Genomic DNA, 23,034 nt, shown 5'->3' on the forward strand with positions numbered 1-23,034 from the left:
ACACAGCAAAATAAAACAATATTCACTATGTGAATATTCCCCCATATTCTTCATCTCCCCCAGTAAGCAGAATTAGATCTGAGTGGCTGTTTTGTGGTTGTAGCTAAGCAATCATTAAAAATAAAAACACAACTGCAATTTGCTACCGTTTTAATATTTATAAAGAATATATTTTAAATGATCAGATACAGGATAGAGAAAAGAGAAATAAACATGTTTTGAAAACTGGACCTGTCTTTCTCCCCAAATATAGCAGCCTTCTACAGTACATTTCCCTCAAGAAGAAACAACTTGGAGAAAGTTACTTGGGTGACAAATCTATTCGAAACTCCATACCCTGAAACCTTTGGCTTTTAGTTTTGCTGTGGTGTGTATTCATACTTGGCTTGTCTTTCTCAATTTCTGTATTCCCTTTAATGAACCATACCTTTTCTCTGATGATTTTTAGTTTTGCTTTGTTGCTATATAGCCCTTGCTTTGAAATCACTGTAGTTCCTCTTACCACATTCCTTCATGTGAAATATTAGTAGATTTCCTCTTATTCCATACCGAATCTCCAGCCAACCTTCATTTCTCGAGCTCTGACTCCCCTTCATAACCCTTTCTGACATATTCTCAGAATAAATGAATAATTGTTGCTTAGAATTTGAGTAGTTGAGAAAGAGGAATAGAAGCATCCTCTCTATGGATTCACGTTGCTATACTGAGAAATATGGAGACTAGGAGTACTGATTTCAGTTGACACCAACTGTAAGAGGCGGTTAATGACTATATCTCTGGCTTTGGAGGTCTCCAGGTTCTTCTCTCTAGAGACTTGAATACTAATTTGGTCCACACTTGTCATGATGAGTTCAGATGCCAGAATCTGGGTAGGAGAACTGTCCTGAAACACAGTGTCCATGATGTATTGGTTATATAACTCCACCACCTTCTGCTCCAGGTATTCATTCAGCACTGCATTCGAAATAGGCTTCTGCATTTGCAGACTGCTTTTCTCTTTGATGCTGGTTATTCTCCAGTAGGATGAATACCGCTGGATCGGTTTTGGTGGAAAGTCGCTGGGCTGAGTGGAAATGGAATCCTCCATGGGCAAAGGAATCTCAGACGATTTCAGCAAAGGACCACATTCAAAACTGCTCTCAGAGGGAAAATCTGTTGTCACTGAATTAATGGCCATCACCTGGCCCCCTGCAATATGTAAGTCATTGTAATTCTTGCAAATACTCTTGCAGGAAGGTGGAACCAAATAGGTCTCTCTGCTGGGGTCTCTATATATTTCAACTGCAGCCAAGTTTGGGCTTTCAAAGACAGGATTAGGGTTTGTCTGCACCACTGTGATTCTCGGATTTCTACTGCGTTGGCTCTCTCTTGAACGCACGGAAGAAATAAACTTGCCAGAGGATTTGCAGCTCACATAGAGACTTTGGACTTGTGTTTCATCCACAGAGGAATAGGAAAGAGCAGGTGCAGCTGTGGCTTCGGTCTCCTCTTCCTTTTCCTCAGCCACCTGCTCGTTATAAGATGTACAACTCCAGAGGGTCTCATTCCGGTAGGCAAGTCCACTGAGATACCCTTCTGACAGCATTCTGGAAAGAGAATTTGTGAGTAACCATAGGGAAGAAGGAGATTGGAATTTTATAAATTGGCAGTTGGTGTATCAAAAGTAACGGGCAGTAAGTTCATTTCATTCATTCCCCAAGCCATGCTTCATTCTGTGCCTGCTATATACCAGGACTGTGGCATGTACTGGAGGTATGAAGCTGAGTAGGACACAGTTCCCTCCTGCAAGAAGTTTCTACTATTGGAGAAAATAAACTGCACACAATTCCAATATTACTGAACATTATAATAGCCGTGGGACAAAGGAAGTGAAGCCCCTAATACAAACTGGGGCAAAGGAGGAGAAGTCACAGGAGGAAAGTCACAGAGATGATACTTGAGTTAAACTGAAGACTAGGGGTTGCATCCTTAGGCCCAGAGTTACAAGAGGATGTGGTGGCATGGCCTATTCAGCATGTGCAGGACACTGAGCGTAAGCAGAAAGGACTGGGGGAATAAGCTGGAATTGGATTCTGAAGGCCCTTGGGAGTTGGGCGAAGGCATTTGTATTCTGCCCCAGAGGAAATGGAGAGTGATGGAGAAGCTGCAATTTGGGGAAGCAGCACAGCTTGTGGGTTATGAAAAAAGGAAATTTGTGGCAGATTCTGCTGAAAATGAGAGCTGTATCTTACTCATCTTTGTAACTTTAACCCTGGGAACTAGCACAGTTGTCTGCACTTAGGAGGCAATCAAAAGACATTTAACTTGAATTAATTTTTGTCATTGCTGTCAATTATTTAACTGACTCTCAACCCATCATTAAGGACCATGAAATCTTCGTCTACCTTTGCTGCCCAGGATGGCTTTCTCCTCCCACTTAGAATACGTTCTGGAAATATCTCTGTGCCCGACTGACGTGTTTACCTCTACCCCAGTTACCAAGGAGCCTTCCTGACTATGAGGTTTTCCTCCAACAGCCCCATCCCCCACCCAACACCACCTTAGCAGTTAGCACCGGATTCTGGAGTGGCTAGAATAGGCTAGAAACCAGCAGCTGCATTTTCTAAAAAAGGAACACACTGGTGTTCCTGGCAAGGAGGCAACAGACAACAGCAAGGAGAACTGGTCCTCTTTGACCTCAAGGGCTGGGCTTCCAAAACAGACCCATCAACTTGAGCCTGAAATTAGCAAATCAAATGGGAAAAAAATTAATCATAAGGGTCCTTTTCTTTTTAATTTTAGCATCTTTTTATATTCATGTAATTATTTCCCAAGTAAAAATTTTATTGTACAAAGTTAATATAAGTAGCATAATTGTTTTAATTATGTAAGGGTAGTATTGTCAATGTTTATTTCCTCTTTTGGAACTATTCCAAGATATGTTCAGCAAATTTGCCAATTATTTAAATACTAACTATATCCCAGGCAGTCATGCACCATAAAGATACAAAGTTAAAGGTCTTCAACAAATCCATGAAGTAATTCTTGTATGTTGGACAGACAAGGATAAGAAAATGTTCTTCCCTGAAAACTCTTCTTAAGTATGTTTCTTCTCTCAACAAAGTGAACATCTAGGTGAAAAGGCAAATCTTACATACATAAGAAGATAATAGAGTGAGAAAACTCATCATAAAGTTGTAATAGTGATGGGGTTACTTCACAACCCTCCCACTCCACCCACCCAGGCTGCAGTGAGGGTCTTCCACCTTCAAGACGTCAGAATATCACTGTGGAAAAACCAGAGTGAAAATGCAACTCTCATCTTTCGAGTTTCTAAATAGGCTTCAGAAACTCTGGCAGAAGTCATAGTTTTAGAGAAATGGCTTTTGAGATACCATAACTTGAGCTTTTAAAAGTCAGAATCCAGAACCCTAAATGACTTAGGGCGTAATGTTTATCAACTATAGACCCAGTGGATGGAATTCCGTGTGGAGGGAAACAGTATGGCTCCAGATACATTTGGGGAGCCAAGAGTACAAGAGGTCTGTGCCCTGCCTACCAAGTAGGACCTGAAGAAGCAGGAAGGCTCAGTTCTCTCCTGCCCAGCATGGTGTGGGAGCAGGAAGAAAGCCAACCACGTGGAATGCTGGGTTGGACAGGCTGCCCCATGAAGTCTGCTCACAGCATGTTGCTGAGAGCCTGAAAATCTGGAGAACACCTCAATTTGGGATGGGAAGGTTGCAGACATGATGTTTATAGACTATCAACCAGGAGCCAGGTGACTGGGGAGAAGTTACCATCGATGCCAATGTGACTAGATGATCACAGCCAAAACTTCTCCTCTCCCATCCCCAGCTGACTGTATGGCTTGATGGAAGTGAGCTGGAACTTAGAGGCAAACCCAAGGAGGAGGAAGCCCTGAAGTGACTGAGGAAAAGCCTGATTGACAGGGATCCCTCAGAACCTGAGCTCAAAAGCCAGATCATACCGAGGTAGAAAACAGCAAAGATTTTCAGGGCAAGTAACAGATTAGGTATATACATGTATTTTTTTCTCCCTCCAACTTCACTAATACAACAGTAAGTGATTTTTTTTAAAAAAATATATAGTACACAAGAAAAGGGAGAACAGGAGCACAGACTAGAGCAGTTAGGTTTTAGAAGCTGGAAAGCAGCAGGCCAGGGGTTAATAACTTAGAGAAGCTAATGAAAAGTCTAGACCAGTGTGATCCAACAGAACTTTCTGGGATGATAGAATGATCTGGATATGTGCTGTCCAAAATATTAACAAATAGCCATATGTGGCTTTTAAGCATTTGGAATGTGGCTAATGAATTGTATTAATTAATGAATTAACTTTTTAAATTTAAATTATTTAAAAATACCTCATGGCTATGATATTGGGCAGCACAGACTTAGAAGACAGTGAAGGTGATAATGCAGAATCACGTGTGAGTACCCCTTGTTCCCATTCAGTCATATCGCAGATCTCCTATTTATCATACTCCTTTTCATATTAAACTATCAGCCCTAATGGATTCTTTTTTTTAAATTGAAGTATAGTTGATTTACAATGTTGTGTTAGTCTCTGGTATACAGCAAGGTAGCTTAGTTATACACACACATATATGTATATTCTTTTTCATTATAGTTTACTACAAGATACAATAGAACCTTGTTGTTTTTCTATTTTATATATAGTAGTCTGTATCTGCAAATCCTAAACTCCTAATTTATTTCTCCCTAACCCCATTCCCCACATCCCCCACACCCCGGTAACCATTAGTTTATTTTCTATGTCTGTGAATCTGTTTCTGTTGTGTAAATAAGATCATTTGTGCCATTTTTTTAGATTCCACATGTAAGTGCTATCATATGATGTTTGTCTTTCTCTTTCTTAACTTAGTGTGATAACCTTTAGGTCCACCCCAGAGGATTCTTTATGCATCGTTTATGGTTTTATTCCTAAATGTATATTTGCAGCTTATATGTTGCCTGTTTTCTCATTCAATTTCAGAATATTTTTTCTTTTTTTTAATACCAATATTTCTCTATTGAGTAGAGCCCACTATTTACTGAAGCTCTAAGGTAGCCCTCTGATCCACCTTCCAAATAATTTATTAAAATGTTCTAGAAGTAGTTCCCATTACCGATCACTAAGGCATAACACTGGTTTTTCCCCCCATTGGATAAATTTTCATTGATCCTTTTAGTTTACAACATGAGATAAGGGGAAAATCAGTTCTTTTTAGCCAATATTTTACACAGCTGTAGTAAAATATTTTAAACTTCAAGGATTTATAACATAACATTTCTTAAAAGTTGGGGATCAAGTAAACAAGTTCTAACTTCTTGTGGAATCTTTAACTTTATGTGGATGATATTTACGGGTCCTCCAGGTAATCTCTGCTCTTTCACAACGGTAAAGGAAGCGGGTCCGGGATTTTGTCTTGAGTAATGGGCCCTTTGCCCTATTTATCATGGTCTGAGAGTTTTGTTGATACTTTAATTCTGGTAGTGTAAGAGCCCTCCCTTTCCGATGTGCGGGGCCTAAGGTAGACCACTACAGTGGTAGGTCCAATGATGGAAAAGCAGAAAATGTGTCCTGATGTCTAGGGATAGCTACACCCGTGCCTAAAGGAGAAGATTTCGATCAGAGAGGTAAATTGGGACATGCAAGGCTGAAGATGTTCAGTTTATCCCAAAGGCAATACAGAGCTCTGGAAGGCAGCCAAAGTCATTTAAGGCATGATGTGGTCTACCAGTAAAGGACAAGATGCATTTCAGCAGGCTGAGACTGGAGTTAGGGACCCAGGTTAGGAGGCTGCTGGATTCATCATCCTGAGATGACTGGGACAGGAACCAGGAGGGAGGTAGAAGAGAAGGAATGAACTGGAGAGACCAAGACTGCTGGACTTAGAAGTGAAGGAGAGAGAAGTCAGAAGTAACTGAGTCTGGGCACGCTGGCATATGGCACCAGCATTGCCCAAAATGGGGAGATCAGAAGAAGGAGCCAGGAAAAGAGCTGATAGGTTTAGTTTGGTTCCTCTTGAGTCTGATAGGAGGTAAACTGAGTGGAAGTGTCTAATTGTACATGGAAATTCAAGCAGGGCACCCATTTGAGGGGTTACTTACGGTCAACAGTGAAATCATATCCCAAGTGTGGGCTGTAGAATTTTATATTTGGGGGCTTGAGCTCATGAGTGTTAATTATCATTTCTGTGGGGAACCTGCCTTGAACAGTATACGGAGGAATGAGCTATTGCAAGAGCTATAGTGTCAGTAGCTTTGTCAAGACAGTGAGAGCTTCACATGTGAACAGGTCATGTTATAAAAATCTACATTTGAAGTTAAATTTGTTATTCAGACTCACTAAGGCAAAAAAAAAATTCTTGAACTGGTAGTAAAGAAACCAGAATTCTAGTTCTGACCTTGTCACTAACTGTGGTTTTAGCCTAGTTAATGGCAAGTTTATAAATAGCCAACATTGGTACTAGCTACAACCCAGACACGATTCTTCATGCTTTTAATGTACTAAATCATTGGCTCCCCAAAAAGACTTGAAGGTATGGGCACTGGCGTTGTGCTCGTTTTATAGATGTCAAAATTAGTGTGTCCAAAGCCAGCAGGCATTGAAAAGCTGGCATTCAGGAAACAGCCCACGCTCACATGTCACTTAACTTCTCAGAGACTCAAATTCGTACCTGTACGTTGAGAATGTGGGATTAAATTATGTTTAGAGTCTCCTCAGACTTTAATATTGCATGGATTTTTGAGTATATTAAGAGGAGAGAAATTGAGGTGAGCATCGCTTAGAGTCAAAATCAGTTTCTGGGAATTAGCAGCAGAGGGCAGCAGAGAGCATGCTAAGGCAGCTTTTGAAAGCTTGTTCTCAAGCTATGCAGAGTAATATTGTATGAGAAATAAAAATTATACATACATTAACTCATTTGATCTTTATAAAAACCCTTTAATGTACGATTAGAATAAAAATAGTACTATATATCATTATGTCGTAAACTTTAAGGTAGAGAAAGTTATTTGGGTTTATTTTGATTAATTATTGTCATTTTTTCTTAGTAAATTTGTGATTATCTGTAAAATTCTTACAAGACATCACTCAATGTTGTGAAAAGTATTATAAAATATATACTTCAAACAAATGTTAACATATTTGGCTAAATTTCATCTGAGACAATAAAACTTAAGCCAGTGGATTACTTCAATTGTTCAAAGATATGTTATCACTTGAATTTTTGTTTCTCATTATAGAGAAGATAGAGATATAGACAGAGATATATCTGAAATTCTCCATGACTGATTAAGTGTGCAGGGAAAGACTCTCAAGGACATTTGCAGATGAGATGTTCTAGGCAAATATAGCCTACATTAATCATTACCAGACAGGGGAATACCAAAATTAACCTTATGTGCAAATTCACAACTTAGAAATATGTGCTAAAGTGCAGCACCTTGTTAAATCATTTACTTGGATTTCCGAAGAAATTGTAATATAAATTCTTCCTTCTACACTAACATTGGCATAGTTTTTCAGAAAATTTATTATAACTCTGTACATAGACAGACTTTTAATTTGCAAACAACACAAGCATGGATTCAAAGAGAAAAACTAAAGGGGGAAGAACTTTATAAAAGGGAATGTTTGGAAAAATCTAAGTTAGAGATCTGCAGGCTTTTTCTATAAATGACCAAATATTTAATATTTTAGGTTTCTGTCACAACTACTCAACTCTGCCATCATAGTAGACGATATGTGAACAAATGGGTATGTCTGTGTTCCAGTAAAACTTTATTTACAAAAACAGGCAGAGGGCCAATTTGACCCATAGGCTATGACTTGCCCATCCTTGACCTAAGTCAAAAAGCAGAGGCAGTAAGTTGGATAGGGCATAGTAATAATAAAGGCAATTGTGTCAGGTGCTTTCCAGACATTACCCCTAATCTTCTGACAACACTGCACTGTTCTTTGTTGTCATAATCTGGGTGATCCAAATGAGAAAGCTAAGATTGATAGGACAAGTGACCTTCCCTAGGTCACAAAGCAAATAAGCAGTAGAGGCAAGATTCAAGTCCAAATTTCCTAACCCCAAAGTGTATGGTCTGTTCTTAAAACATATCACACTACTGCATAGTTGAGAGCAGTTAATATCACAGTCATGACAAGCAATTAGTCCTTCCAGGAAACAGGTACCAGCCCTGACTCCATTTAATAAACAACACTTGCTGAATAAAGGAAGGAAGTGAAGTACAGAAAGAAAAGCTCCAAGAAGACAGCCAGTGCCCATCCTACAGGGCTACACACGCGTCCCAATTGTGCATCAGTGCTCATATGTGTTAGAGATATACAAATAATTTATCTTCTGCTCTTTTAATCTAACCATATGAACATTTTCCATAACCATTTCTAGTACTACAGCCTAGTATCATCTCACCCTTTATCTTACAACTACAGAGTTATATTACAGATGCCCTGTTTAAATATCAGTAGCTCCCCATTACCTCCAGGATAACGTTAGGCTCTCATGATATGTGGTCCTTATCTGCATTCTCCATCTCATCTCTGCCTCTCCCTACAGAACCCAGGACTCCAGCCATGCTGAATTCCTCCCAGTTTTCCCAAACCCCACGCCCATCCAGGCGTTTCTGCTTTTTTCTTCTGTTCAGAGCTTCCTGTCTCCCTACCCATCCCCCGTGCCACCACCCCTACCCTTCAAGTCTCATATCTCAACATTTCAGAGCCCCCAGCCATCCGTTCAGAATCTTTGCCCCTAAATTAGAAAGAAATTCTAAGTTCTTCTCTCCCTTACACCAGTATATGTATCAGGATTGCATGGAACATGAGCAAAATCCAGCTGCTACGTTAAACGGTGAAATAAATCATTGGGAAGATCCTTTAAATGAAGGAGTAACTGGCAATTGCAAAAGAAAAGCAAGAAGATTGAGCATTGGTAGGAAGTGGGGAACTGGGGAGGTGATAAGTAGCAAAACAGATCCCGTCTCTGGAAGGACAATTCGTGCACATGAAACCAAGAGTTCTGAGAAGCTGTGTTGAGACAATGCAAACAAGACGTCCACAGCCACACAGAAACGGAGGTGGTGGGATGGGGTTGGCTCTTGGCATCACAGATGTAACCCAGAGAAATAATAACAGGAAAACGTGACCTGCTGTTGGTAGAAGATCTTAAGCCTAGCTAGTTGGGGTACAGTTTGGTTCCCACTTGTCAGCGTGTCTGCTTATATAGATCTGCCTTCTAACAGTTAGAAAATGGTACATCTACAGGCACATCTTACATTAGCAAATAATTTCTCATAGTAGACATTGAGGTTTTTCTTGCTGTCTTACTATGTGTAATCACTGCATATGCCTCCATGAATATCTCCTTAGGCCAGATTGGGAGAAGCCGAATTACTAGACCACATCTATTGCAAATTGCCTTTCAAGTAGCTTGGGCCAATTTAGTCTCTCACCCTCCATGTCTGAGATTAACTGTTTCCACTGACATTTTCCAACACATTATTATTTTTTGATTTTCCAATAAGATGAGCAAATTTATTTTTGCCTCAAATTTGAGAGTGAAGTAAACTGTTTTGTCAGGATTATGTGTAGGTGATACATCAGAAATGTTCTTTTTAATCCCTCTCAATCTTCAAAATACTCTATTTCTTCTTTTCATCTCTTTTTCCTACAATCTAAATTTTAGATCTCATAATTCCAATCTCTGTTTTTTAAAGATCTTTATTTGGGGACTTGTAAATAAACCACTGAAAGTTTATCATTGAAAAACTTGAATATTATTTTGTTCATAATCTAGTTATGATAATGATAATGTAACGAAATTTATAGTACATGTTTTAAATTTTTTTCAGTGAATGATACAAGAACTTTACCCGAAACAAGGGGTTTCTTTAGAAAGGATATCCCTGTATAGAAAAAGTCTGCATTTTCCTCACCCTTATCTTTGAAAGTAGATGTTCTTTAAAGCTGGAAATAACCATTTACTTAATCATATACCTTGGATTATATCCCTGTTATTTCATATTTTGTGGCATTTGTTGATGGATGCTGTGACACATCACTTAGTTTATATTTCAGTTCTTATTTTAAAAAACACATAATTTGGGATTATCAATTCTACTCTCAAATATAACGTGTTTCTTACTTACCAAGTTAATTTCTCAAAGTCTAATTTGATGGTTAATATAATATAATCATAAGTCAGAAGGCCTCTATTTTCCACATTAACATCAGCAATAAAATAAATAATTTTCTGTTTAGTTCTACTTAGTTCCTTATGACCAAAGGTAACAGCTACTTCCAAGGACTGTATCTGGATATGAATTTCCTTATTTCAGAAAATGTAAATTTTTGGTGCAGATACCTTATTAAACATATATTTCTCATATATGGATTTTTCTTCATACTCTGTCTTTATATCTCACAAACAGAAAAATTAAACTTATGATCACTTTTTCAAATTACTTTTAAAGTATTTTGTCCCAAAATGAGAGGACTAAAAATGTAAGAGAAGTAATCGTAATAGTATTGACTGATCGTAATTCCTTGGTGTTGTAATTGTTCATCATGTTTAATTATATTGTTAATTATGCCTATTAACATTTACTTAATTGTAGGCATATCAACTAAATGCAATGCAAGATACTTGATTACATCTGAAATTTTAGAAATAAAAACACTCTAAAGGACATGTAGAGAATTGGACAAATTTGAATATGAATTGTAAATTAGATAATAGTGTTGTAACAATGTTAAATTTCCTTATCATTATAATCATATAGGAGACTACCTTTTTTCTTAGGAGAAAGGGGCTCAAGAATTTGAGGTAATGTGCCTTAAAATCAACAATATACTTTCAACAGTTCAGGAAAAAAACCTGTGTATATGTGTGTTTAATAATATATATACAGAGAGAGAGAGAGAGAGAGACATAGCAAGAGAGAAGATAAATGTGGCAAAATGCTGCAACTGATTCATCTACATGATGGAAATACGTGTGTTCATTGTTCTGTTCTTTCATTTTTATATAGGTTTGAAACTGCAAAACAAAAATTGGGGGAAAGTAACTATGTTTAGTTAATAGAGGCAAATTTACATTCTACCTTGTTTATGAAGAACTTGGACAGGATCCTATATATCTAAGAAAAGCGTTAGGTATGTGTTTGGAAATGTTTCAGTAACTTGAAATAACTTTCAAAAACATCACTTTGCTCTGAGATAATAAAATTAGTGCACTACATTTATATATCCCACAAATTAGTGTTATAATGTGAATGTTTTACACTGATTTCAAATACTCTCCAATTCTCCTAGAAGCTTCTCAAGCTCAGAAACACAATCTTCTTACATTAACCTATGCAAGATATGGTCTAAAAATAACCTTATGAATGTTCTGGCCAAACTAGTCTTACATTTAAGCACACATAGATATGCACAAGAAGAAGAATGTTTGAGCAGGTCTAAAGATAATTCAAACAAAAGCCCACCTGTGCATGTACTGTCTTTAGTACCAACAGGGAGACTTTCCCCAAATCACCCAGATGACAATTCGAAAAGCATCATCACTGTAGATCACATTCACTTTGAGTATGTCCTGCCGCACAGAAACACTCACCACAAGCTCGCCAAATGAATAATTGAAAGTCTAATCCAATTGGAACTTATTATGATTGTATTCATTTCAAAAACTATTTCACTGTAACCGAATTTAAGAGTTGTGCTGTCCCTGCAAAACTCTGCTTAGGTTTTTAGGCCTTCTTTTAAAAATGCAGAAGCTAAACCTGTGTAGCAATTAGTGAATGAGGACTGAATAAATTATGCAACAGATATTTGATCAGACCCACCCCAAATTTTAAGGAAAAAATTAAAAATTGGAAATGTCCAAAATGTGAACATGAGATAAGAAGAGTGTTTGACTTAATTTCTCTTAACTGTCTAAGTCCATTGAATGCTTGCTTACATGCCCACTCACCTCTGATTTGTTAACTAGAGAAGCATTTTAGATGTCATGAGATCGGATCGAAGCTCTGATGATAAAAGACTATAAAAAGGTGTGAGAAGAGAAATGACAGAAAAAGTTAGCAGTCACAGGGCCTGTTGCCTCCTTTCCTTACCTTCACTAACCAGTCTGCTCTTTTGGTCCTGCAGGAACACGACTGACCATATAGAGATGAACGAGTCAGCCAGTGCTGTTTCCAGAAATGGTTGCACGCCTTTGGTGAGTCTAATTTTCACTGATGAGACCAAGAAAGTAAGCTGCTCATTGCACTGGCCATTCTTTTTATAACTGATCCTATGGAAAAAGAGTTGTTTGTGCTCGAGTCTGATTTGTGCTAAAGAGCAGTGGGAAGTCCCAGGAAGGGGGGAGGCAATAACTGACAAACCCACAGCGAGCCACAGAATGCTGTTTCTTCCCCTTTTTCAAAAAATGAAACCTATCTATGAAACTGCCTCTTGTTAAAATAGTTTATTGCTACACATTATGTAAGAAACTTATTAACATACATTTACTCCAATAACAACAAATTCTCTGGGGCCCCTCTCCCAAAAGGGAGCCAGAGTCAGATATGATTTAGCAAATTTCCAGTTGTATCATTAACCTGTCATTTTTAAGAAGTATTATTTCTCCATTGTACTCATAACTTTAAAAAATGCAAATGAAAACAGTTTTCTCTCTCAAATTAACCAAGGTAAAAAGTGTGATAATACACTTGAGTGGGTAAGATTGTGAAGAAACAGGCACTCTCATACACTATTGGTGAGATGATAAACATTTTAAAAAGTATGTATCTGTCAAAGTTTTTTCCTCAAAATTTTAAATATTCATATCCTTGGACCCAATAATTCCATTTCTGAAGTTTATTCATAGAATATATTTGCTCCTGTGTACGAAGATGGGTAAAAAGATAATTGTTCCAGCATTGCTTGAGAAACAACTAGGAAAAAATATTCATAAATAGAATACTGACTAAAAAACTGAGAGTCTGTATATCCTTACTGTAGAAAACTATGTAGTTGTTAGAGTGAGGTAATTTTACGTCTAATAATAGGAAAAGAGCTCCAGGAAACATTGTTTAGCAAAAACATAAAACATATAGTATGCTCCAATTTGTATTTTTAAAGAAATTTATTTTTTTGCCTATGCGTAGAATATTTCTATAGGGATATGCAAGAAACTAGAAACAAGCAATTGCCTTTCGAGAGTGAGTCTGAATTTTCACACTATACCCTTTTGAAATTTTTACTGTGTATATGTATCACTTTTTCTTTTTAAAAGTATTATTTTAAGTCATACTTAATTTTATTTGATTTTACAGTCCAAACAAATTATAATCTGTATCTTCCCTGGAGGACAGAGAAGTCTGTCTACAAATGAGTCAATTATTCTTGCCCAAAAGCAGAAAAATGTTTAGAGTTCTCAAAATAACTAGTTTACCCTGACTGCTTCAATTAAACCAACAAAGAATAATCCTGCCCCAAGTAATACCTACTTCTGTTGTCTTTTTCTACCTGATTCTGAGCAAAGCTAAGCTCCAGACTGAGTTTGTGAGCATTTCCACTTAATGAGTTTGTTATGTTCACTTCTTATCTATGACTAATCTTCCAAAGTTTTATCTTTAAAAGTGTAATGACATTTTGATTTCTGTTACAGTCTCTTAATTTTCTGCATTATTTCATGGAACATTACTTAGATCCAGTTGAAAAGGCAGGTTCCCACATTTGAGCCATAACAGACAGTTTCTCAATTAGTCTCAAGTCTGTCTTGCCCTGCTTCCACTAGGAGGACCAAACTCGTTGCCTCAGGGGCAGGTTGATATGCAGTGTAATCCTATAAAATCAGGCCCAGGAATGTGTCCACGCTTTTGTAGAACTTAGCTGTGAGAAAGAGATCATAGCAATTTCAGGGCCAAATAGTGTTTTATCCCATTCTAGTTCAACCACAACCAGCTATATGCTGGTTGTAGGGATCCTAGTGTAGATCTTACCAACCTCCAGAAACACTTTCTGATGGGGTCCCCAAGAGCTCACCTGTAGTGCCATACAATAACCACTATGGGGGGATTCCATCTGCTCTAGGTTGGATTAAGTCACATTGATTATTTTATTCAAATACAATATGCAGAATTTTTATTATATTCACTCTCGATTTTTGTCTCTTAAAGTACTCGTTTTATGGAAATCATCCTTTGCAGCAAATATTTTCTGTAATCAAGAAGTTGGCACTATGTCAAGTTTGCTCTTTTGATAAGACCTGAACTTATGAAATTGGCTTTAAACTGCTTTCCCTTTGCTGACTGTAATAATCCTTTGTAGCTGAAATCTTATAATACGGTTTTGTATCAATCTGCTGGATGGATGGTTTATGCCTCTAAATGGATATTATTCCTATCATTCAGTTACCCTCCTGGTGTCAAAACTTCCTCCAATCTATTTCCATGGTAATGTCATCCATACTTAGCTTACCCTGAATCCTCACGATTTCCCCTACCCAGTCCACCCTATACTCACTTCCCAAGTGCCCTTACCAGCACTCTCAAATTCCTCAACAGTTTGTCTTTCTGTCACATCTCACTTGCCAATTGCCAGTTCCAGATAAAACCCATTATTGCCTTTCCCATAACTAGAGAAATCTATATGTGTTAAATATATATGTGTATGTATATATGCACATACACACAACTTATCAGTTCATAAATTTATTCCATCAAACCTCAATTATTTCAAGGTAAATTCTTTGTCTTCCTGAAGTGTGTGTGCTCTCTAGCCATTTAAAATACAGTTTTCTCTCAATACCAAATTGACTCAACTGAACCTACCTTCTCAAAATTCCCAACATCCCTTAGTCATCAAGTCTAATGAACTTATCTCAGTCTATATCCTCTTTGACATTTCTACAATATTTGACACTGTTCAATAATCTTTTTAAATAGTTTTTAAAAATTAATACATGTGATAAAAAGTATAAATGGTACAAAAAATGTATAGTGAAAATTAAACCTCTCTCCCCTTCTGATCTCCAGCTCTCAGGAGCCTCCCCAGAGGCAATTATGATCATCAGTTTCTTGTGTATCAGTCCAGTGATCCCTTATGTCCTCTTTTGTGTACAAATGATAGGATATTTTGTATGCTATTTTGTCCCTTATCTTTTTTGTTTAAATTTTTCAGTGTCAGTACATGCAGATTGACTTCATCCTTTTAAAAAACTACATAGACTTTCAATGCTTGACTGTTCCAATAATAATATTTTTACTCGGTTCTTTATTGATGCCACCCCTCTTTTGGGAAGGTCTCCCTACTACCACCCAGTGGATTTGGTGTTACTGCGTATTACTAGTAATTCTACCCCCCAACTTTCTCCTTTCTAAGCTCTTTCATGGGTTGCCTATCAACCATTTATTTCCTAGAACTGGTTTTCTACTTTTTTTTTTCCTAAGTATCCTATCTTGGTAAACTCCTCACTTGCCACAGCTTTCATTATCTTCTTTGGATGACCTGGGAATCTGTATCTTCAGTCCTCCAGATGTCTTTCTCCTATGACCTCCAGATTTTCATTTGTGAATCTTTGCTTCATATAAATAAGGCCAAAGTTTTAATCTTTTGACCCCAAAATCTATATCCTTACTTATCTTTATTGCATTACCCAAGCTCAATACCTCAAAGTCCTCTCTAATTCCACTTTGTTCCATCTCTACAATTAGTCACCAATGCCTGCCAAGGCAACTCAATATACCAGAGTAATTTACAACTGAATTTAGTCTATGTCTCTAGGAAAAGTGAACAAAAACCCTCTTGCTATTATGATAGTACATAATGGTATAAAAATAAACTTTTTCATAATAAGGTATAACTTATAACATCTCTAAAAATGTGATTCTATTTTTTTATATTTATTTTTCACATTTTACCTTAGGCACTTTTATAATCACTATTTCCTGCAGAGGCAATTACAGAATTACATATAAAGTTTTAATGAATTTCCCCTGTAGAAGATTAATTTTAATTGCTATTCTATAAAAATTAACATGAACATATTAGAGTATAGGAACATATTATATATTCCACAGAGTCAAATTAACATGACATTTAGAAATTCCTGGTTATACTTCAGTGGGTCTAATTAATACCAAAGAAATCCATAAGGTAAGCTCTGGGGCAGTACTGCTGATTTTGAGGACAGGATGACAGATTATAATTGCTTTATTAAGTACAACATTCTAAATTCCTATGAAACTGTAATGGCTTGTTGCGCACTGGAGATTTTGTTATTTAGAATATAATTGATTGTAATGGATGCTGTTTGCTCTTGAATAACTCCCATTTTCCACCTCAGAGAGATTTTCATTTCAGTATCAAATAATATGATTACTGCATTTGTAAAGTTTCTGAAGCATTTTGAAATTCATTCAGTTGAAAATGATTCCAAGTTGAAATATGATATAAATTAAAGGGGCAAATTGAATTTAATCCCATATGTTTCATTTTAAGGCCATGTGTAGTATATAGAATAGTGTATCCTTGTCGGCTGTTAGCTGGTAGTTGGCATTAATCAGAGGTAGCAAGGCAAGTACCTGAATGATTAACGAATTAGCAATGCCATGAAATATTTTAGTTTCTGTTTTCTAATTGTCAGTCTTTGCTATTACTTGACATTCTGTGCCTTAAAGATCCAACAGAAATCTCTAACACCAAAACTGAAATTTCTATCATTATCTCTAAAATAAATCATCCCTGGAAACACTTGACAGAATTTTGCTACACGTTCTTGCTTCTTTCTGCCCGTCTTTATACACTTATGCCTCTCTTTCCTAGTTACTATGGTTTTTCTCTGTTTACTTCGTACCTCTCCTCCCAATATGATATCCAGGTCTTGGGACATAGAGACACTTTCTCCTCAAGTCAAGATAATGCTTTACTTCCTCTACTATAAATCGGTCTTGAAGAGAAAAACATACTGCTTCTTAGTTGAGCAACTGAGAATTTCCATTTTACTGATGTTGTTTGTTTATTCTTTGCAGATCACACAAATGAGTATTGTCATAAACTCTGCTTTAGTCTTCTAATAATTTATTTGTGTTAAGGCCAGGAGGCCAAAAGATTCAACCAAATTTGTGGAGCATCTCAATTTTCATGCATCAATTTTTATCCTAAACCCAAGTCTGTCTCATAATCCTTTTGTATCTGCCATTAAGATATTTAAAAGAATGAAAGAAAAGGGAAAGTTGAATCTGTTAGAATTCCTTCCTCTTATTCATGGCTCCCTAAAGGATTGAATTAGATGATAAGGATTTATTAAACCAATAGGTTAAAATTGGATTTTTTGTAGGATATGAATTCCATTCTCACTATCATCCTTGTCTCTACATTTTTTAGGTAATCTGAACCCTAATACAAAGAATTAACATAGTAAAACTTTAAATCTGAAGAAATTTTGGACTTGCCAAATGTATCTTTCTCCCCCAGCCTGACTGATTTAGGACAGTGGCTCTGGAAGGCAAAGGTCCCAAGCAGTTTGAATATTGCCCTACACCCACGCTTCTAATGAAAATGTTAGTTTCTGTCACCAAGCTGTTATTAGAAGTCCATAGAAGTCTTTCGTAGAGCCAACTGAATGACTCTAAGATCCTGGCCCAAAGGTAAAAGAACCTAGAAAAATTAAACCTGCATAATGTTTGTGAGCTCTCACTCCACCAGATTGTGTAATATGGGTAGATTTCTGAAGGAAAAGGGGCTATACACTCTGATGGCAAGTAGAAGTTCCTAGCACCCAGAGAAGGTTACAGATTTTTTTAAAATGACATTCTCTTTGGAATGCTTTTTCTTAGTTTTTCTTTTCCCCTTGATTCTATTTTTGTCATGTCATTATACTGACTCATGTTTATAAAGGCAGCCAGGGACACATGAGGGCTATGGAGGAGAAACTAGAACCTCAGTCCAAATAACATTATTTCACAAAGCAACAGGGAAGTGAAAATAGTGCCGTTGAGCCCTTGAGTCTCCAGATTTCCTCCCTTAGTGGAAAGTCTTCTGGGGTAGAAATTTTCCATCTCTGTCTCCTACTGGCTGCATCAAACCGTCCTTTGGTTCCTGTTCATATAGAGTAAAATTCAAGCAGTGTGTATATTGGACTATAGATTCAAGAACTAAGTTTGTTTAAGCAACTTCTATTTACAGGTACCATTTACAACAACAAATAGTATTCTTTGTAGCTCTTTCCCTTGCTCTTTAATTCCTAGGTTTGAAAAGAAAGATGTTTGAGGCTAATGAAAAATGTTTCAAAATAAATTTTAAACCTTCAAGTCCCTCTGCATTCACATTTAGTAGAAATCAATCAGTTTTGAAGTTTAGAGAAGAAGGAAATCCTTTTTATCAGTTCTCTTGGAGGAATTACTAATGATGCATATGCTGATGCAAGCTTTCTTTTGGGGGCTCAGGATCAGAAATTCCCATCAAATAATGAGATTAGATGAAAATCTCACCCAATGGATTTAAGTGCTTAATTGCCCAGACATCATGTCAAATCAATTTACAGATCTCTTGGCTTTAAGGTCTCTTAAGGCAGTGCTTCTCATACTTTGACATACATAGGAATCACCAAGGAATCTTACTGAAACCAAACTCAGAAGGTCTGAGGTGGGGTCTGACGTTCTGTAGTTGTAGCAGTCTCCTAGGGGATGACAGTGATGCTCGTATGCACACTTTGAGTAGCCAGGTTTTGAGGCACCTGTGCTCGGCATCATAACATGAAGCTATTTTCATAGCAAAAGTGTTTTTTTACATATACATTTTTTTCAGATTCTTTTCCATTACAACTCATTACAAGAAGTTTAATATAATTCCCAGTGCTGTACAGAAGGTCCTTGTTTTTTATCTATTTTATATGTAGTAATGTGTATCTACATAGTAAAAGTTTTTATTTGCAGCATGCCTACTAAGTGTTCAGTACTGGCTAGAAGGTTTATGCCATTTAATCCTCAAAATAACCTTGTAAAGTAAATATAATTATTTTTTAAATAAGAAAAGTTTGGCTTTCAGAGAAGTTAATTCTTTTACCCAAGGACACACAGCTAGTAGGTGCCAGGGATTTGGACCCAGGTTTTTCTGACTCCAAAGCCAGAGCACTGTTCTTTTTGTATTGTATACTAGGTCCTGTACAGAACACTTTAAGAAAGAGAGGAGGAAAAATTTCTACCCTTTAGAAGTCAACATTATGACAGAAATTGGACATATACATACAAAGGTAAATAAGTGCTTTTAAGTGCTGTACAGCTGTCAAAGAAGTTAAGTAGTAACTTTAGTTAAGTAGTAACTGTTGAGTTAAATAGTAATAAAATTGGAAAGAAAGAAGTAAACAACTTATTTCTGTAAAATTACTTCGGATTAAATCTCATTAACCTCTGTTGTGTTCAACTACATAAATATTTCCAACAGAATTTTAAAACTAACATTGGCATGCTTAAGAGATACAAAACATGTTTCAAGAGTTTAGGAAAGGAAGCGCTTGGTCGTGGAGAGGTAGAAGACTCGAGGATACCATCAAAGAAAAGAGGTCTTGAATACAGAGTGAAGGCAAGGAGCAGAGTTTGTTTAGGGAAAGGGCGTGAACAAAGGCATATGAGCAATGAATGGTTTGTCGTGGAGATTGAATGTACCTATTTGACTACAGCAGAAAATTCCTAGTTTAGAGATTGTATCAGTTACTGCATAACAAACCATACTGAAACTTTGTGGTTTAAAACAACCACCATTTATTTAGTTCACCATTCTCTAAGAGGGTTCTACTGGTCTGGGCCATGATGACCTAATCTCATCTGGGATTGCTCATGTGTCTGTGGTTGGTTGGAGAAATAGATGGGGGCTGACTGGCCCCAGGTGGCCTTGCTAACATGTTCAGTGATTGGCTAGGGCAATGAGGACAAATAGGCCCTTTCTCTCATCATCAACAGGTAGACAAGTGACAAGAACACACTGGCAGACCCCAGTGACTCAATGTTTTTCAAAATTCTGCTTGTGTAACATGTGCTCACATTCCATTGATCAAAGCACAGCCTGTTAATCAAAGCAACTCACATGGCCAACCCATATGTAGAAGATTCTACTTCTTGATGGAAGAAAAGAATTGTGGGAATTCCAATACTGCTACTAGATAATAATGAAGAGGAAGTTGGAATTATTCTGAGAGTTGGGATTGAGGGGGAGAGAGGGATCTCCAAGGCCCCTTCTAGGTCTCCACTTGTATAATCATGTAATTCAATATTTAAACTTCTCATTTGAAAAAATGTCTATGGGTTGGGGGCTACAACTCTGTGGTAGAGTTCCAGCTTAGCATGCATGAGATCCTGGGTTTGATCCCCAGTACCTTGATTAAAAAATAAATAAAATTTAAATTTATTAAATAATAAATAAAAAATTTTTAAATGTCTATGATAAAATAAACTTATGGTTATCAGGGGGAAAGAGGGTGCTGAGAGATAAATTGGGAGTTAAGGAGTTCAGGATTTGTAGATACTAATTACTATATATAAAATAGATAAACAAGGTCCTACTGTATAGGGAACTATATTCAATATCTTGTAATAACCTATAAACAATAATAATAAGGACGCAAATGAACTAATTATTATTTTGATTTCTTGAATATGTGTAAGCACATTTGACTGCCCTTTATGATTGGATTACCACTTTCTGTTGATTCTTATTTTGTACTTGGCTTTATTCCTTTCATAACTATGTAACTTTAAAAAGCTAAAGCTCTAATCTGTTCTTAGAAACAACGATCAGTACACACATGAAAACTAAAAAAAGTGCAGTCTACTGTATATATGTATTTACACACAATATAATGTATATTCCAGTCTAACTGTAATAATTCTACCTAATAAAACTGAAAAAGGAGAAGAAAAGGAATATATATATAACTGAACAATACATATAACTGAAGGAATATATATGTATATTTTTATATACATATATATAACTGAATCATTATGCTGCACACCAGAAACTAACACAACATTGTAAATCAACTATACTTCAATAAAAAATTAAAATTAAATAGGTAAATAAAATTTTTAAATGCCTAAAAACTAGCTGCTCATGGTTTAAAAAATATAATAGTTGAGAGCTATAAAGGGAAAAGATTCCTTCCCTAACCCCCTCATTTGCACTCCCTAAAGGAAAATACTGTTTTCATCTTTATGGTTATCTTTTCTGGCTGCTAAGTTTTTCTTAGAGGTTTGTACAAATTTTCAGTGTGAGCCTTGTCGAAAACAAGTTATATTAAAGAAATGTTCTGCACAGAATTAATATTTTTGCACCTTTTAAACATTGAGCTCTAGGCAAATGATCACTACTATTATTGAACATTTATTATGACCCCAGCATTACACATTTAGTCCATAAAAACTAAGGCTCAGTCTCTCCCTCCTCTCACTCTTACTTAAGTGATTTCTACATTTCCTTGACTAGGAAAAAGAACGACTGTGGTGCTGCAGACAGGAAATTACTATTGAATACTGGCGGTGCCTTCTTCCTGTTTTACCCAAAGATAAAAAGTAGGAATTTGAGGGTGTATTCTCTCAGACAAGTTTCACTTCTCCACTGTGATTCCCATAAACCACTTTCTGGTCAGCACTCCAAGGTAATCCTTTGGACCCCCTCCTTGGATCTACTTGCCTTCTTAAAATTCATGAGGAAATGAAATTGTATTTACAAAGCTTTTATCATAGGTTCAAGACAGTCAAATCAAGAAAAACTGGTTCTTGCCAGTCCTGTGACTTAAGTCCCTCTAAACACTTGGGCTGAGGAGTCAGCTGCCTATGCAAAGTTCACGCGCCCAACCCAAATACACAACATACTTCCCCCAAAACTGTGAAAACTTGAGGGGTCTGGGAGAAAAGTCCCTCCACACAAGAATAATACCTTGTCAATTAATTAACTACACTGTCCTTATTCCTTTAGATTTTAAAGTCATTTCTGCATGCAAAATCTCACATCAATAGGTAATTTCCCAGGGGAAGTTTTAAAGTGTATTCCAAACTCTGTGAGTTGAATTTTTTGAGTAATGCCTTTGTTAGCCACTAACGCCTTAGCTAGCTTGCCATCGAGACTGAGGAGGTTGGGAAGAGAATGGTGCCATGTTTCCTTCAGTTGTCTCATTTTAAGAATCATCTGAGGTGTTTATTCAACAGACAGATTTTCCAGCCACTTCCCCCAGGTATTTGGTTCATTAGATCCAAGATTGGGCAAGTTTAAAAAACAATACACTAGGGTGATAGTTTTCAACCCTGGATGTACAGTAGTATCACCTCGGGAGTTTAAAAATATACATATATATTAATGCCCAGGCTTTAGACTCAGAAATTCTGATGTAAGTTATCTGGGGTGAGGCCAGGCATTGATAGTTTTAAAAAGCTCCTCAGGTGATTCTAGCGTTCTGCTGTTCTAATGTTCAGAAATAATGGTCCAGAGCAGTAGTTGTCAAATTTTTAATGTCAGGATACCTTCACACACTTAAAAAGTATGGAGGATGCCAAAGAGCTTTTGTTTAGATGGATTATGTTGATATTTTCCAAATATCAATAGTTTTATTATTTATTAACTAGCTTAAAGACCACAATAATGGACCCATTAAAAAGTAATATAAGTGACAGTTTTGGAGAAAAATTTATTTTTCAAAATTACTGACGAGAAGAGTAGAATCACTTTCTATTTTTACAAATCTCTTTAATGTTGGTTTATAGAAGACAGCTAGTTCTGCATTTAATCTATTGGGATACTTTGTTTTGGTTGAAGACTTCAACTTGAAGTATATGAAGAAAATCCAGCCCCTCAGAAATGTGCAGTTGGACAAGGGAAGAGTATTTTGGTAGGCTTTTCAGATAATTATGGATATCCTGCTTTGACATGACACCACAACTCAACTTATAACTTCTTCTTTTTGCTTTTTGGGGTTTGTTTGTTTTTATTGAAGTACAATCAGTTACAATGTATCAATCTCTGGTATACAGCACAATGTCCCAG

General features: G+C 36.7%; 1 protein-coding gene across 1 annotated transcript; it reads right to left on the bottom strand.

Moving 5' to 3' along the window:
• Positions 1–403: 403 nt before the first annotated feature.
• Positions 404–12,299, bottom strand: TASL (TLR adaptor interacting with endolysosomal SLC15A4). Its single transcript, XM_006209419.3, has 2 exons — positions 12,129–12,299; positions 404–1,586 (listed from the first exon to the last, which is right to left on the bottom strand). The coding sequence occupies exon 2, from the start codon at positions 1,583–1,585 to the stop codon at positions 683–685; it is 903 nt and encodes a 300-aa protein (XP_006209481.1). The 5' UTR covers position 1,586; positions 12,129–12,299; the 3' UTR covers positions 404–682.
• Positions 12,300–23,034: the final 10,735 nt, after the last annotated feature.

Source organism: Vicugna pacos, chromosome X (genome assembly GCF_048564905.1).
Source record: "Vicugna pacos chromosome X, VicPac4, whole genome shotgun sequence".
NCBI lineage: Eukaryota > Metazoa > Chordata > Mammalia > Artiodactyla > Camelidae > Vicugna > Vicugna pacos.

Excerpts from the sequence above, each read along its gene's own strand:
- TASL (XM_006209419.3), bottom strand. The coding sequence starts at position 1,585 with ATGCTGTCAGAAGGGTATCTCAGTGGACTTGCCTACCGGAATGAGACC.